This window comes from Physeter macrocephalus, unplaced genomic scaffold, assembly GCF_002837175.3.
Source record: "Physeter macrocephalus isolate SW-GA unplaced genomic scaffold, ASM283717v5 random_27, whole genome shotgun sequence".
Lineage (NCBI taxonomy): Eukaryota > Metazoa > Chordata > Mammalia > Artiodactyla > Physeteridae > Physeter > Physeter macrocephalus.
This window is the reverse complement of record NW_021145313.1, coordinates 6,609-21,382: the sequence shown is the minus strand read 5'-3', so window position 1 is coordinate 21,382 and position 14,774 is coordinate 6,609. Positions and strand designations below refer to the sequence as shown.

The 14,774-nt window shown below is 48.4% G+C and overlaps 1 protein-coding gene across 1 annotated transcript; it reads right to left on the bottom strand.

Moving 5' to 3' along the window:
* Window positions 1-12,438: 12,438 nt before the first annotated feature.
* On the bottom strand, window positions 12,439-14,554 carry LOC129391792 (uncharacterized). Its single transcript, XM_055082165.1, has 2 exons — window positions 13,574-14,554; window positions 12,439-13,266 (listed from the first exon to the last, which is right to left on the bottom strand). Exons 1-2 carry the CDS (start codon window positions 13,836-13,838, stop codon window positions 12,872-12,874), a joined length of 660 nt encoding a protein of 219 aa, XP_054938140.1. The 5' UTR covers window positions 13,839-14,554; the 3' UTR covers window positions 12,439-12,871.
* Between the last annotated feature and the right edge of the window lie 220 nt (window positions 14,555-14,774).

The window sequence follows — 14,774 nt, the reverse complement described above, 5'->3', positions numbered from 1 at the left end:
GCGGCCGGAGCCTGTGCTCCGCAACGGGAGAGGCCGCAGCAGTGAGAGGCCCGCCACCATGGCCAAAAAAAAAAAAAAAAAAAAAAAAAAAGCTGGGTGATGGTGTATGGGGGGTTGGTAAACTATTTTCTATGCTCTTGTATAAAAAAGGCAGTGATCCTTTCTAGATGGGAAGTGTCTCTTCCATCTATCTCTTCCTGTGCATCCTTCCAGCTCTTCCCTTGCTTCAAGTCCACCTTATTGCTCGCCTGGACTACTATGACAGCCTCCTCCTATAGTCTCCCAGCCTTTGGTCTCTCTCCCTTCCGATCTCCTTCCCATTTTGCTGCCGAAGTTATCCTCCCCGAACACAGATCAGATCATGTTACTTACCTGCTTAAAAATCTTTCGGTAACTCCCTACTGCCAATAACCTATAGGAGTATAAAACCCTTATTATGATACACAAAGCCCTTCACAGTCTAAACTCAGCCTTTCTGCCCAGTCCCAATCCCAGCCTGATATTCACCCGTCATGAAGCCAGGCTTTGGTCACACTGGCCAGGCACTTTCAGACCTCCATGTCTTCTCCTGTGCAGCTCTCTGTTTGGCAGGTCCTCCCACCTCCCCCCTAACTTCACCTATTAAAGACTAAATTTTTCAAAGCTCGGTTTGAGTGTCATTCTTCCTTCATGCTTTCTGGAAGTCTTTGCACCGTTCACCAAATATCTGTCTCTCTGCCTTCTGGCATATGGTGGGCTCTCACTTCCTTGGCTCTCTGAGGTTGGATGGGGCCATGTGACCAGTTTTAGCCAATGGGTTGTAAGTGGAAGTCACACATTTCACTTCTGAGCCAAGAATTCAATTGCTAATTCAAAATCCTCCCAAGCTCTCTTTCCCTCTGGCTCAGCAGTATCCAGATATCTGCTGCTCTGTCAGGCTGGGTTCTGGCGTGAGCGTGATGCTATGGAGCAGAACCTCCTGTCCACCGTGAGGGATAAATAAGCGTGGGAGAAATAAATCGGAGGGGGTGTTTGTTTCTTTAGCATAACCTAGTCTCTTCTGACTGATAATTTTTCCCTCTGTGATGTAGAATCAACTGTGCTGTTCTCTGTATGTTTGCACTGTAGTCGTGTGTGTGTAATGTGTCTAGATGATACAGCCCTTCAGGTCAGGAATTCTATTTTGCGCTGCTTGTATTCTGGCCCCCAGCACTTAGCATGGTGACCTGCAGAGCGGAGCTGTGAACCGAACATCCAGCAGTGCAGAGCTGTGGTTGGTGCAGCTTGTGGGGCGGGTCGTGCAGGGGTTAAGATGTGCCATCCTTGTGAGGGGCCCCCACACTCATTCGTCATGGGAATCGTGATGGTTTGGGGATGGAGCTGGGATGTAGCTTGATGTTCTCAATGGATGCTGTGCCCAGCCCCAGGGAATGGGTGGGTCATGACTGGTCTAAGCCAATCATAATCATTCCCTTCCCTTGTGCTTATGAGTAGTTTACACATGGGCAATTACATGGTCCAGTTCTGGACAATGAGATGTAAGGGAAAGTCTTGTTCTCTCCTTGAAAAACAGAAAGAGATGAGAAACACAACTAGTCTGTTTGGATTTTGGATTTCACTGAAAGCAGAATCTGAGAAAGGGTTCAAATGCTAATGTTTCCATGAGAGGTTTCTGTGAGAGGGGATCCCAGGGAGCAGAGGAGAGGGAGAAGAGAGGGTAGAGTCGGGAGAATGAAACAGGAAAGGAAGACAAGCCAATAAAGGGTGTACTTTTGAGCTTGTTGCACTGGGGCTTAGTCCTGCTGGGGACCCTCTGAGGGACATCAGAATTGTCCCTCCATATGGCGGGAGGCTGGGGCATTTACCCAATGATGTTCATTGGTTGCTGGTCACTCCTTTTTCTGGAACTGGACGTTCACTGGTAACTTCCTGGTGACCAGAATCCAGTGGGCATCTTGCTATTCAGTTTCTTCTTTGCTGTGTTTGTCCCCCACTTCCTGCTCCTGAGCTCTCTTCTGCCCTGGTTTCTAGGCCAAGTCTTCCTCCAGTGCTTCTCTGCAGCCTCTCTGGCCACCACTTGGTTTCCTTCCCAGGCTCCTTTCCCTTTTTCCACTCTGTAGACATCTCCTAGATTCTATTCTGGTCTTCCCCACTTCTTCTACCTACTCTCACTGGGCAAACTGATTCATGAAATGGTTTCAGCTGTTACTGTTGTGATGCCAGCTCCCAAATCTACACCCCCAGCTCTCTCTCCTGAGTTCCACAGGCATATATCTATTCAGCCAACCAACAAATATTTATTGAGCAGTATTTTTCTTTTTTTTTCCTTTGGCCATGCCGGGCAGCTTGCGGGATCTTATTTCCCCGACCAGGGATCGAACCTGGGCCCCTGGCAGTGAGAGCACCGAGTCCTAACCACTGGACCGCCAGGGAATTTCCTTTATCCAGCAGTTTGAATCTGCCAGGAGTTGGGATAAAGCAGTAGACAGGAACTCACCTTCTAGGAGGCCTAGACAATATGGAGCAGTAGACACAATCCAAGTAAACCAGGTAATTTTAGCTAATGGTAAATGCTATGTAGACAATAATACAGGCCTGTGTGATCGAGCGTGTGCGCACTATTTCAGACTGACTGCTTTGAGGAGGTGGCATTTGAGCAGGGATCCTGTTGTTTGTGGTTGTGCAAGTGCAAAGGTCAGAGTGAACTTACCAGTGTATCAGAGGACGGATAGGAAGGCCGGAATGGCTGGAGTGACGTCAGCACAAGGCAGTGTGGTGAGAGATAAGGTCAGGAAAATAGCAGGGCCGGGCCAAGCAGGGCCAGGTGAGCAAAGTTTTAACAAGATCTGCAGGTGATGGTTACATGCGCTTTTGCACACATTCGAGAGCAACTGGGGGAGGTGGAGAAGGGAAGAGATGAGAAGAGAAACTTCATTTAAGTTATCCTCCCAGGGAATTCCTTGGTTGGTCCAGTGGTTAGGACTCGGGGCTTTCACTGCCGGATCCCTGGTTGGGGAAGAAAATAAATTATTCTTCAAAAGTATCTTGCGGGGGCTTCCCTGGTGGCGCAGTGGTTGCGCGTCCGCCTGCCGATGCAGGGGAACCGGGTTCGCGCCCCGGTCTGGGAGGGTCCCACATGCCGCGGAGCGGCTGGGCCCGTGGGCCATGGCCGCTGGGCCTGCGCGTCCGGAGCCTGTGCTCCGCAATGGGAGAGGCCACAGCAGGGGGAGGCCCGCATACCACAAAAAAAAAAAAAAAAAAAAGTATCTTGGGAAGTGTAGAACACAGAGAAGTATAAAATACTACCACAGCCTCCTATGAGCCCATAGTCAGCTTCGACACCATTAACTTAATTTAATAAAGAAAACTGAAAGTAGCAGCCAGGAATGTAGGAAGAAAACCAGGGAAGTACTATGTCCATGAAGCCTGTCAAAGAGAGAGGTCATTGGTGGCAAATAAAGGCAACATGGTCTGTAGGTTTATTTTTATTTTAATCTTTTTACTCAAGTATAGCTGATTTTCTTTTTTAAAAAAATTATTTATTTATTTATTTGGCTGCATTGGGTCTTCGTTGCTGCACGCAGGCTTTCTCTAGTTGCGGCGAGCAGAGGCTACTCTTCGTTGCGGTTTGCGGGCTTCTCATTGCAGTGGCTTCTCTTGTTGCAGAGCACGGGCTCTAGGCTCACAGGCTTCAGTAGTTGTGGCACGTGGGCTTCAGTAGTTGTGGCTCACGGGCTCTAGAGCGCAGGCTCAGTAGTTGTGGCGCACGGGCTTAGTTGCTCTGCGGCATGTGGGATCTTCCCAGACCAGGGCTCAAACCCGTGTCCCCTGCATTGGCAGGCGGATTCTTAACCACTGGGCCCCCAGGGAAGTCCATAGCTGATTTTCAATATTGTGTTAGTTTCAGGTGTGCACCATAGGGTTTCAGTATTTTTGCAGATTATACTCCATTATTGGTTATTACAAGATAATGGCTATAATTCCCTGTGCTATACAGTATATCCTTATTGCTAATCTATTTTATATATAATAGTTTGTATCTGTTAATCCCACACTCCTAATTTATACTCCGTCTTCCCTGTCTGCTTTGTAACCGTAGGTTTGTTTCTATGCCTGTGAGTCTATTTCTGTTTTGCATATGCATTCATTTGTATTATTTTTTAGATTCCACATACAAGTGATATCCTACAGTTCTGTCTTTCTCTGTCTGACATTTCACTAAGCATAATATTCTCTAGGTCCATCCCTGTTGCTGCAAATGGCAATATTTGGTTCTTTTTATGGCTGAGTAATACTCCATTTATATAACTATACCACATCTTCTTAATCCAGTCGCCTGCTGATGGGCATTTGGGTTGCTTCCATGTCTTGGCTATTGTAAATAGTGCTGCTATGAACATTGGGATGCATGTATCTTTTCAAATTAGTGTTTTCATTTTTGTCTGGATATATGCCCAGGAGTGGAACTCCTGAGTCATATGATAGTTCTATTTTTAGGGAACCTCCTTACTGTTTTCCATAGTGGCTACACCAACTTACACTCCCACCAACTGTGTAGGAGGGTTCCCTTTTCTCCACATCCTCACCAACATTTGAGAAGCCTTTCTAAATTTCTCAAGGCAGACTTAGGTGTACCTTCTTTTATCCCCCTGGTTAATGTTACAGTTCTAAACTCATTTTGGTTAACACCATTTAGGTGTCTGCTCCCCTCTACATTTGGCTATAAACTTCTTGTTGGTTGCCTACCCAGCAGCCATTCCCTCTCTACTGCCACAGTGCATGGTTCCCCTTAGAGGATTTCGCCCATTCCCAGCACTGGGATTTGGGTGGGATGGCCTCTTATCCCCAGTTATCCCTTAGCCACTCAGCACACTGGCCACAGGGGCTGGTTCAGGGGTGGGTACTTGGCCCATTTCGAGTGAATGGGAGAATATGAGTCTCAGGACTTGTAAAGCAGATACTAGTATGAGGATATGAGTCGGGAATTTCTGTGGCCACTTTATGACTGGATGAACCTGGAGCTGATGGAAGGCCTGAAGCTGTATGAAACATGGTGATGAAGCCACCATGAAAAGCTGAGTGGGAGAAGGGGAACAGAGTCCTTGGTGACACTGTATGAACTCTTGCATCAAGCCTTGCTCAGAGCCAGCTCTTCCTCTGGACTTTAGAGTAATGTGATCCAATAAATTTTCTTTATTGTTTAAGCCAATTGAGTTGGACTTTTGTTTATTTCAACCTAAAAAGTCCAAACTAGTACAGAAATTAGTACCATGAGCCAGGGGTTTCAAGAGGCAGCTCCCCCTTAAAATGATTCAACCGAAGGAGGTAAGATGAAGGGCAGTAATAACCCCTATATCTTGGGTTGAGAAACTGGCAGTCTGATACAGCTAGTTCTACAGTTTCCTATTGTATCTTGGGATGCAGCTCATGTGCCTACTGTGGTTATAGCAGCACATTACTTAGTAGAGAAATTTAGAGCGTTGGATAGGGTTAGCTCCTTCTTGTTGTTCTTAGTAAGGTACTATAAAAAGGTAAACTTATGTTCAAACTAGCCTACCCAAAAACAGAAAAGGAAGAAAATAGAGCTTGCTAAGAGAAGCTCTTTCTGCCTATGGTCAAAAATGGCTAAGATTCTGGAAAGTGGAAGGACTGTAAAGCCCCCAAAACTCTGCCCCAGGTATATGAGTATAAGCAGAAGCAGAGATGGGGGAATACTTCATATGAGATAAGACTGGGACAGGGACTTCCCTGGTTGTCCAGTGGGTAAGACTTCATGCTCCCAATGCAGGGAACCCGGGTTCAATCCCTGGTTGGGGAACTAGATCCCGCATGCATGCCGCAACTTAAGAGTCCGCATGCAGCAATTAAGAAAAAAGATCCCGCGTGCTGCAATTAAGACCCAGCGCAGCCTAAATAAATAAATAAATAAATATTAAATTAAAAAAAAAGACTGGGACACACATGAAGTCTGATCCCTAGCTCTTTCCTAAGTACCTCCTGGTTTTCATTCCCTCCAAGACAAGGGGAACCATCAATTCCATTAGATATGTAAGTGGGATATAGCCTACAGGCAAGGACCAGACTTGGGGTGCCTCTCCAGTTGTCCTAAGGTATAGCTCAAGATTAAATATAAGGCTGAGTGTCTGGGAGAGCACTAAGGCCTGTTACTTAGAGAAAGAAATACCCACACCAGGCTCCAGACCCAAAGACTAGTCTCAGCAAGATTTCTGGTTTTATATACTAGCTCACAGAATCCACCAGAAGCAAACAGACTGGAAGCCTATCAAGGGAGTTATAGTGGCAAAGAAACTCTAAGCCCAGATGCCAATGGCCAGAGACTTTTCAACTCCTAAAAAATTTCTTAGGTTTCCAAACCCAGTGAATCAACTTCCATAGGGATAAAACATTAAAGCAGTATTTCTTACACTTTTATGTATATAAGAAGCTTATTAAAAATATCAATTCTTGGGAATTCCCTGGTGGTCCAGTGGTTAGAACTCCATGATTCCATTTCAGGGGACCCGGGTTCGATACCTGGGATCCCTGGTCAGGGAACTAAGTTCTCACAAGCCGTGAGGTGCGGCCAAGAGAGAAAAGAAAGTATCAATTCTTGGGCTTCATTCCTAAAGAATATGATTCCTTCTGTCTGGGAGTGAGCTCTGGCATCTGCATTATTAATAAACGTCCCTGACGGTTCACATGCAGGTGACTGGGAACCCGCACTTTGGGAAGCATTGCATTTAGGGAAATTATTAAATTCCTTAAGGACAACAGGACTTCTTTTGTCCTTGCAGCATCTAGCACTGTGTAGGGCACAGAACGGGAGCTTGGCAGGGCCTTGCCCACTTGACCTGAAAGGCATGGGAATCCAGAGCCAAGGTTGATTTGGGAAGTGTGCACACGGTGATTCCAGAGACTGATCTGCCCTGAGTCCCCCCTCTCCGGCTCCTTGATTCTGCTTGTTCCTGCTTTGCACCTATTGGGGTGGCCTTATCCAGACACTGAGCTGGCAGTGAATATGTCTGGGATCCTCTGTCAGTGCCCCTTGTACAGGCAGAGGGTTCTGGATACATCTGTGGGCGTGAGGAATGTGCCAAATGTCAGAGAGTGTTTACTAGGCTTCGCCATGTTTATTTTCTTCCTTCTACTGCACCTCAGACAGTGTTCTGAGAGCCTGAGTGAAGCAGCTGCACTTTTCTATTACCTTAGGTGACTCATGTGTCTCAACTCCACACGCCCTCCATCGAAGGCCTTGGAATTGTCAAGGTCAGGATATTTAAAGCCACATTCTTGGGAGTGCCCTGGACACTGCCAGCTCAGCTCAGGAAGAGGGAAGTGCTCCGAGGACAGCTGTCAGAGCTAGTGCCCACTGTTTATGGCAAGTCTGAAGCACATACCAGTCATGAGTATGGCCGTATGGTTCTGATTGGTCACGGCCAAGTGATCATAGATTTTTCTTTATTCATTCTCCTAAATATTTAATTCAGCACCTACTGTATGCCAGACACCAGGGAGGATACAAAGCTATGTCGACACAACCCCACCCCGAATGAGCTCACGGACTAAGAAGTGACACAGTGGCCCTGCAGAGACTGATGAACAATAATCATACTGACAGGCAAGGTATTATAAGCTCACTAAGGAAGGGCATACAATGTGGAGAGATGGAGATGATGGTGGGGTGTAGCGAAATCTTCTGGGAGCAGGCTCCTGGCTGAATATATAAACTTTAAGTATAAATAACCCAGGTCAACTTCAGCTTCTGGCCAAGATGGACTAACAGGGATGGCATTTACCCTCCCACCTGAGGCAATGAAAAGTTTGTACAAAATATATGAAGCAATCGTTATGGACATCAGACAGCACAGTGATCCTTGAGAGAGGGAGAAAAAATGAAATGAGCCCTGTGAGCACTTAGGCCTAGTTCCTTGAGAGAGTTTCCAGGATGCAGCACAAAGAAGAGGAACACAGGTGGAGTCCAATAGTCTTTCTGAGTTGGGGAGGTGGACCAGGGAGTCCAGGGAGGCCAAGGCAGTTAGAGTTTTCAGGGCAGAGTACCAGAGAGTGAGATGTGGAGAGAGGAAGGAGGATAGAGAAGAGAGAGAGACAGAGACAGAGATATCCAGAAATCTGCAGAGGGTTCCTTCAAGTTTTCAGCTGAGCACTGGTCAGAGCATGTGTATGAGGAAACTACCTGAGTCTAGAGAAGCAACCAAATAAAGGCAGCAGAGGAAACAATCCCTGGAGGTCATACAAGACAAATAATAGTTTTTGTTCCCACTAGCCAGAATGGCAAACCTCATACATCACAAGGCATCAGATAGAGTGCTCAGAAGGGGATCACCTCAGTAGTGGGGAAAAATTAGCTCTAGACTAATGGATATTCTGGTCCCAACTAACAAAGCTTAAAAGCAAGCCTCAAAAGGATTAAACTATTTCCAAGTAACTTAACTGTGTCCCAGAACAAAGCTCAAGAATATTTATAGGAATACAAATATATCCAGCACCTAGCAAGGTAAAATTCACAATGTCTGCCATTCAGTTCAGAATCACCAGACATGCAAATAATTAGGAAAATATGACCCATAACAAGGAAAATAAATCAATCAATGAAAGCAGACCCAGAATTGACACAGATGTTAGAACAAAGCTATTAGTAGACAAAGACATTAAAACAGTTATTATATGCTCAAGAAAGTAAAAGAAATATTAAGCATGTTAAGTAAAGGCATGGAAGATATAAGAAAGGCCCGCGTACCACAAAAAAAAAAAAAAATTTCAGCAGACTTTAAAAAAAAATAAATTTATTTATTTTATTTATTTTTGGCTGCATTGGGTCTTCTTTGCTGCACGCGGGCTTTCTCTAGTTGCAGTGAGCAGGGGCTACTCTTCATTGCTGTGCGCGGGCTTCTCATTGCGGTGGCTCCTCTTGTTGCGGAGCACGGGCTCTAGGCGCACGAGCTTCAGTAGTTGTGGCACGTGGGCTGTAGAGCGCAGGGTCAGTAGTTGTGGCGCACGGGCTTAGTTGCTCCACGGCATGTGGAATCTTCCCGGACCAGGGCTTGAACCAGTGTCCCCTGAATTGGCAGGTGGATTCTTAACCACTGCGCCACCAGGGAAGCCCCAGACTTCTTTTTGAAAACAATGAAACCAGAAGTCAATGGAGCAACATAGTTAAAGTACTGAAAGAAGAAACTGTCACCCTTGAATTCTATACCTAACAAAAAATACCTTTCAGAAATTATGGTGAAATGAAAACATTTTCAGACAAAATGTGAAAAAATTCATCATCAGCAGACCTGCACTATGAGAAATATTGACATAAGTCCTTCAAGCAGAAGGAAAATTATACTGTTGGGTTGGTCAAAAAGTTCATTTGGGTTTTTCTGTAAGACGGTATGGAAAAACCTGAACGAAACTTTTTTGTCAACGCAATATGTAGAAGTCTGGATTTACACAAGACAGTTAAGAGCAGTAGAAATGAGATGTTCCAACTAATAAATGAAGAGGGAATGATATAACTAGAATATCACAATTTTAAAATTATTTATTTATTTTTGGCTGCATCAGGTCTTAGTTGCAGTGGGCGGGCTCTTCGTTGTGGCAGGCGGGCTCCAGAGCGGGTGGGCTCTGTAGTTGCGGCACTTGGGCTCTCTAGTTGTGGCTCAAGGGCTTAGTTGCCTCGTGGCATGTGGGATCTTAGTTCCCCGACCAGGGATTGAACCCACGTCCCCTGCATTGGAAGGCAGTTTCTTAACCACAGGACCACCAGGGAAGTCCCAAGAACATCACAGTTTTGAAACCCCTACTGAATTAATAGATCTAGGCAATGAAGAACAATGGCTGACAATATGACAAAGAGAGACAACCAGGTATTATACACATTGTTAGAGGCACACTTCACCACCTATGTGCTGTCAAAAAACAAAAACAAAAAGATAATAATAAACCTGAATCTAGCCTCGAGATCTAACTACGAATTTACAGAATATCTAAGGGGAAGAGAAACATGTTAAATGACGCCACTGTGTTTTAATTAAAAAAAAAATCTAAGCTTGGGAAATTCTGTAGGATAAACAATCAGAATGTTTTCATCAAAAAAAAAAAATGAAAGAGAGAGAGAGAATGAGAGATTGACATTTACACGGATGGGGAACTACAAACTACAAGAGACTTAAGAGCCATGTCAATCAATCACAAGGTATGGATCTTTAGATTCCTAATTCAAACTAACTAAAAAGGGACAAAAAAATAGATAAGACACTTAGGGAAATGCGAACACTGACAGATATATTAAGGAATTACTGGGGGGAAAAAATGTTATCCAGGCCAAAGAGAGGGGGAAGATCCCTCCAGTGGGTGGGGACAGCACTGGCAAAGGCACGCCCTCTTAGGGAGAGGGACAGAGTTGGCATTTACAGGAGAAAAGACTCCTGCTGCATACGTGTCGCATCCTCTGACCTTTCCCCCCGGGCTAGGGCTGACTGGGGTGCTCTGGTTTCTGAAAAAGGAAAATGCAGAATATTGATGTGGAGACTATTTCTGTTGACTTCTTCTGGCCTCCCTGGGTGTAGGGACCACCTCGGGGGAAGAAATCTTGTTGAGGGCTTTCAAGGCCACCCTTAGCAACAGGGGACAAGCACCCAGCAGCCTAGGGGAGACAGAGGCTTTGAGCACTTCAGCCTCCTCCCACCTTCTCAGCTCTGCCTGGGGGTAGAAGACCAGGAGGGAGGAGAGAACTGGCATGAAGAAGAGGAAAGAAAAGAGGGAAGGAGAGACAGAGAAGAAAAGAGGAGGAGAAGAGGGAAGAGAACAAGGAGAGAGAGCTCAGCGTGCACTCAGATGCTTCCAAGTACCAACTGACTTCAGCCTCTAGACATTAGGTAGAACGCTACCCTCCTCCCCTCGTGCCGCCTGCAGTTCAGTCCAGAGACAAAGCTGCTTGTAAGGAGGGATAAAGGGGATGCTCCAGCCACAGAGATTAAGGAGTTTGCTCAGGTCGATGGGCAAGTTGAGACGACGAAATGGCTGAAGGACAAGCCCGGGGCCCCGACCCTGTTTTGTCCCCACCATCACTCAGGGTTGATCTTGTACTCTGTGGTGCCTCTGTCCTGTGGTCCCTTGCTGCACCAAGTGCCCGGTGACAAGTAACAACCAGAATCTTATTAGCCAACATTATTGAGTGTTCACTCTGCCAGGCCCTATTCTAACTGCTTTACATATTAATTCATTTCATCTTCTCAACAACCCTTTGAGGAAGGTACTGTTATTAAACCCATCTAATAGATGAAGTAACTGAGCTCAGAGAGGGTAAGTCGCTTACTTAAGATCACACAGAGAGTAAGTGGCCCCCCTGTAACTGAACCTAGGAGAGGTCTGGTTGCAGAGCTCATGCTCTTCACAGCCACCCCAACAGCAGTGGTGACTTCGGCACACTCCCCCAGGGGCCCGTCCACACGCCTCCTTTCCCCCCAGGGAAGCTGAGGCCCAGGGCTGGAATCAAGGCTTCCTGGGGCTCTGAAGGAGACCTTGGGGCCACACTGGAAAAGCCACCCTGTGCATAAAAGGCTGGGGGCCCACAAGGCTGGGGAAGATCGTGCCCAAAACAAACTGCGTGCCTGCCCTAAACTGTTCTCAGCTGAACAGCCTGGATGCAGGGCTGCTCGGCCCATGATTCTTATCAGCTGTCCAAGAGAGAAATCTGCATCGTGACATTCTGATCCCAGGATATGAAGGGGAACTGGGGAAGGGGGTGTGAGGCAGCGCTGTGTCAGGAGGAGGGCTCGGGCTTGGAGGGCCGCCCAGCCTAGCTCTCGGTGGGCAGCTGGGTCTCCTCCCCAGGTTCTGGCAGAACACCCTTGAACGATTTAGCCTGAAATAGCATAAGAACTTCTTTCCCATTTTTTCCAGGCTTTTGGATGAAATTATATTTTACAAATGACTCATTATTATATTTATAGCTTCTCTCCAAATGATTCAAATTGTGGTTTGTCGCCTCCCTGTCTCTCAACTCCCCCCAGCTCGACAGGAAGAAGTGCTGTTTACTGTACGGCCAGGTGTGGCCCCGAGAGCGGCTGGGCCCCCTATAATTACGTGCCCTGAGCCCTGACAGGCACTCGGGCACATGGAGTCATGTGCAGCCTTTGTTCCAGCACGTCGTCGTCGTGGTCGTCAGGGGGGAGCTCGGGGTCGGAATCCGCCGCCGCTGTAGGAAGTGCCTGTGTGTGCGGTGCTGGGGGGGGGTGGGAGGCTGTGACAGAGGGTGCCTTTGTGAGGGCAGACGCTGGAGGAGCCGGAGCTGCACTTTCTCAGAGCACCCTGTGAGAAGGCTGGGGAGGGGGTGGGATCTGGGCCTAGGACCCCCCCACCCCCACCCCAGGCGCTATACTCCTTCCCCTCCCCCAGCCTCCACTGAGGAGCTGAGAGGGTGGCCAATGGAGGAGGTGGCGGCTCAGACATTTCGGGCTGTGCTAGTGTCTGCTTATTGACACTTCACGCTTTCTTGTGAGGAACCACTCTGGCTCCGTGTCAGGAAGGATGGGGGGGGTGTGCGTGTGGTGCTTGAGTTCCCTCCCCCTTCCAGGCTCCGCTCCCCCATCCCTACCCTCCTACCCTGGCTCCCCCCAGCTCCCAGGAAACTGTGGTCAGGTTAGCGTGAGAGCAGCTTGCTCTTAAACAGTCCACCTTTGAAAGGAAGAGTGGCGAGAAGGCCCCATGTGCACTGACAGTTTACTCCACCAGGTGCCCGTGGGATCGACGTCCCCTTGGTCTGCTCTCCTGCGTACTTAGGAAAGTTGAAAGCCCACAGAACGGGACAGAAGGACATTCTGGAACTCACGGTGATAGTCTCAGAGCCCTCACAACAACCCCCTGCCCCTGGGGTCCTTGGACCTCAGGCGTGGTGACCCGCAGACGCCTGTGGCTGGCTGTGGGCTGGGGGCCCTGGGGCCGCAGCAGCGACAGGCCACCCGGGGCGCCCGGAAGGCCCAGAGTTGAGAAGGGAAACAGGCCACCCTAGAGGGAGCTGGCTTCTTGGGACACGTCTGCAGACCCCTCCCTGTGCCTCAAGGGAAGAACTGGCTCCTTGATGTTGCAGATTCTGCAGCTGAGGGGCAGCGCCGGGCAGGAGGCTGGGCCCGACCAGGTCGGAGCCTGGAGTTGCAAGCAGTCGGAGCCTCGGGCTCCGGTCGTGTCCCCAGCTCGTCCACCAGGGTTCCTTCGGGTCTGCTTCCATTTTCACATCTTGGCACCGCGTGAGTGAGTGGGAAGGTGGCTCCGAAGGAGGTGCTGTGGGAATGGGTGTGGACGAGCATAACGTAATTATTGGTGAAATCAGTGTGGAGCCTTAACCGGATGACTTCCATCTGGGCTGAGCCGGGTCCCTGTGAGGTGTGTGAGGCCGTCCTGAGGAGCGGCCAGGGCCCTAGACGTGGAGGCCTGGGACCCCCTGCGTCTGGGGTGTTCCATGCAGGGGGGAGGCGCCTTGACAAGCCCCTCCTCAGAGGGAAGGGAAGGCTGGGAGAAGGACCAGAAGGGGTCCTGGTGAGGTAGGGGTGGCAGCAGGAGGAAGGGGAAGGGCCAGGTGTGGACTCACCTGGGCTGTGGGTGACCTGAACGGACTCCTTGGGCCTGAGGGACAGAGAGACTCTTGTTGGAGAGAAGTGCTGCCTCCTGTGTCCCGTGTAGAGCCGGGGCTGGCGGGCTTCCGACAGCAGCAAACCCAGCTGGTGGTCAGACTGAGGGGCAGCCAACTCAGCTAACTGAAGCCACCTTTGGACCACCTTCCTTGTGGGGTTTGCGGTCCTGTAGCCGCCCTTCTTGTGCTGGCACCTTCTCACCAGTCCAATTTTGACAGTCATGTCCACGAATTAGAGTGCCTTGAAGATCGTTAGAAGATGCCGTTTTTGAATATGTGCTCGAGGGGTTCAACTCTCCCTGGCCTTTCGCGTACCCCTGCCCCTGCTTGGAACCCCACTGCACGCCTGGTGGAGGTGATGCGATGGGCAGTCTGTGGGCAAAGCTGGATCCCAGCTCTGCATTAAGAGCGAATCGTGTAGAAGATGTGTCTTGACAAGATGGGCTTTCATGGCGGAGACCGGACTGGGAAGGACTCAGCTTCATTCCACCTCTGATGAGGACGATGATTTAGGGTGTTGGTGGAAGATCAAAGTTATTATCTTTAGGTCGCATTTATGGAGTGATTCACTGTCTACCTCCCTATTTTCAGGCAGCAACTTCCTTCTAATGTTTGAGATGTTTCTAGTTTGACAAAGTGAAATTAGAGGTGATGAAACCAGCTTGCATGCACTCCTCAAACTGTGTTCACATCCATTATCTCACGCGGGGCGGCCTGTTCCCTTCTACATTTCCTTTATAAGGATATTGAGATACAGAGACTAGATCATTTGCCCAGAAGCGCACAGCTAGTTACTGACTAGGTTTAGAGCCAAGGTCTGAAGACTCGTCTTCCAGTGACACCTCCTCTGTGGTCCTTCTACTTTCCATCCATTTGAAAAGGGAGCAGAAGCCTACAGCCATGTAGGTGGGGTCAGCAGAGAGATGACTGAGAGCAGGTGAGGGTGCCCTCCTTAGCCTGGAACTCTGTGACAGGTGTCCCCAGAGCTGCTGAGATCCAAGGTGGCAGAGGGAAAAGCCCCCATTTGTTGAATTAACTGCAAGCCTCTCGTAGGGTCAGAGTGAATGTGGCTGACATTACTTTTTCACTGTGGTAAAGTATGCATCATATAAAATTTACTACTTTTACCACTCTTAAGTGTACAGTTCAGTGACATTAA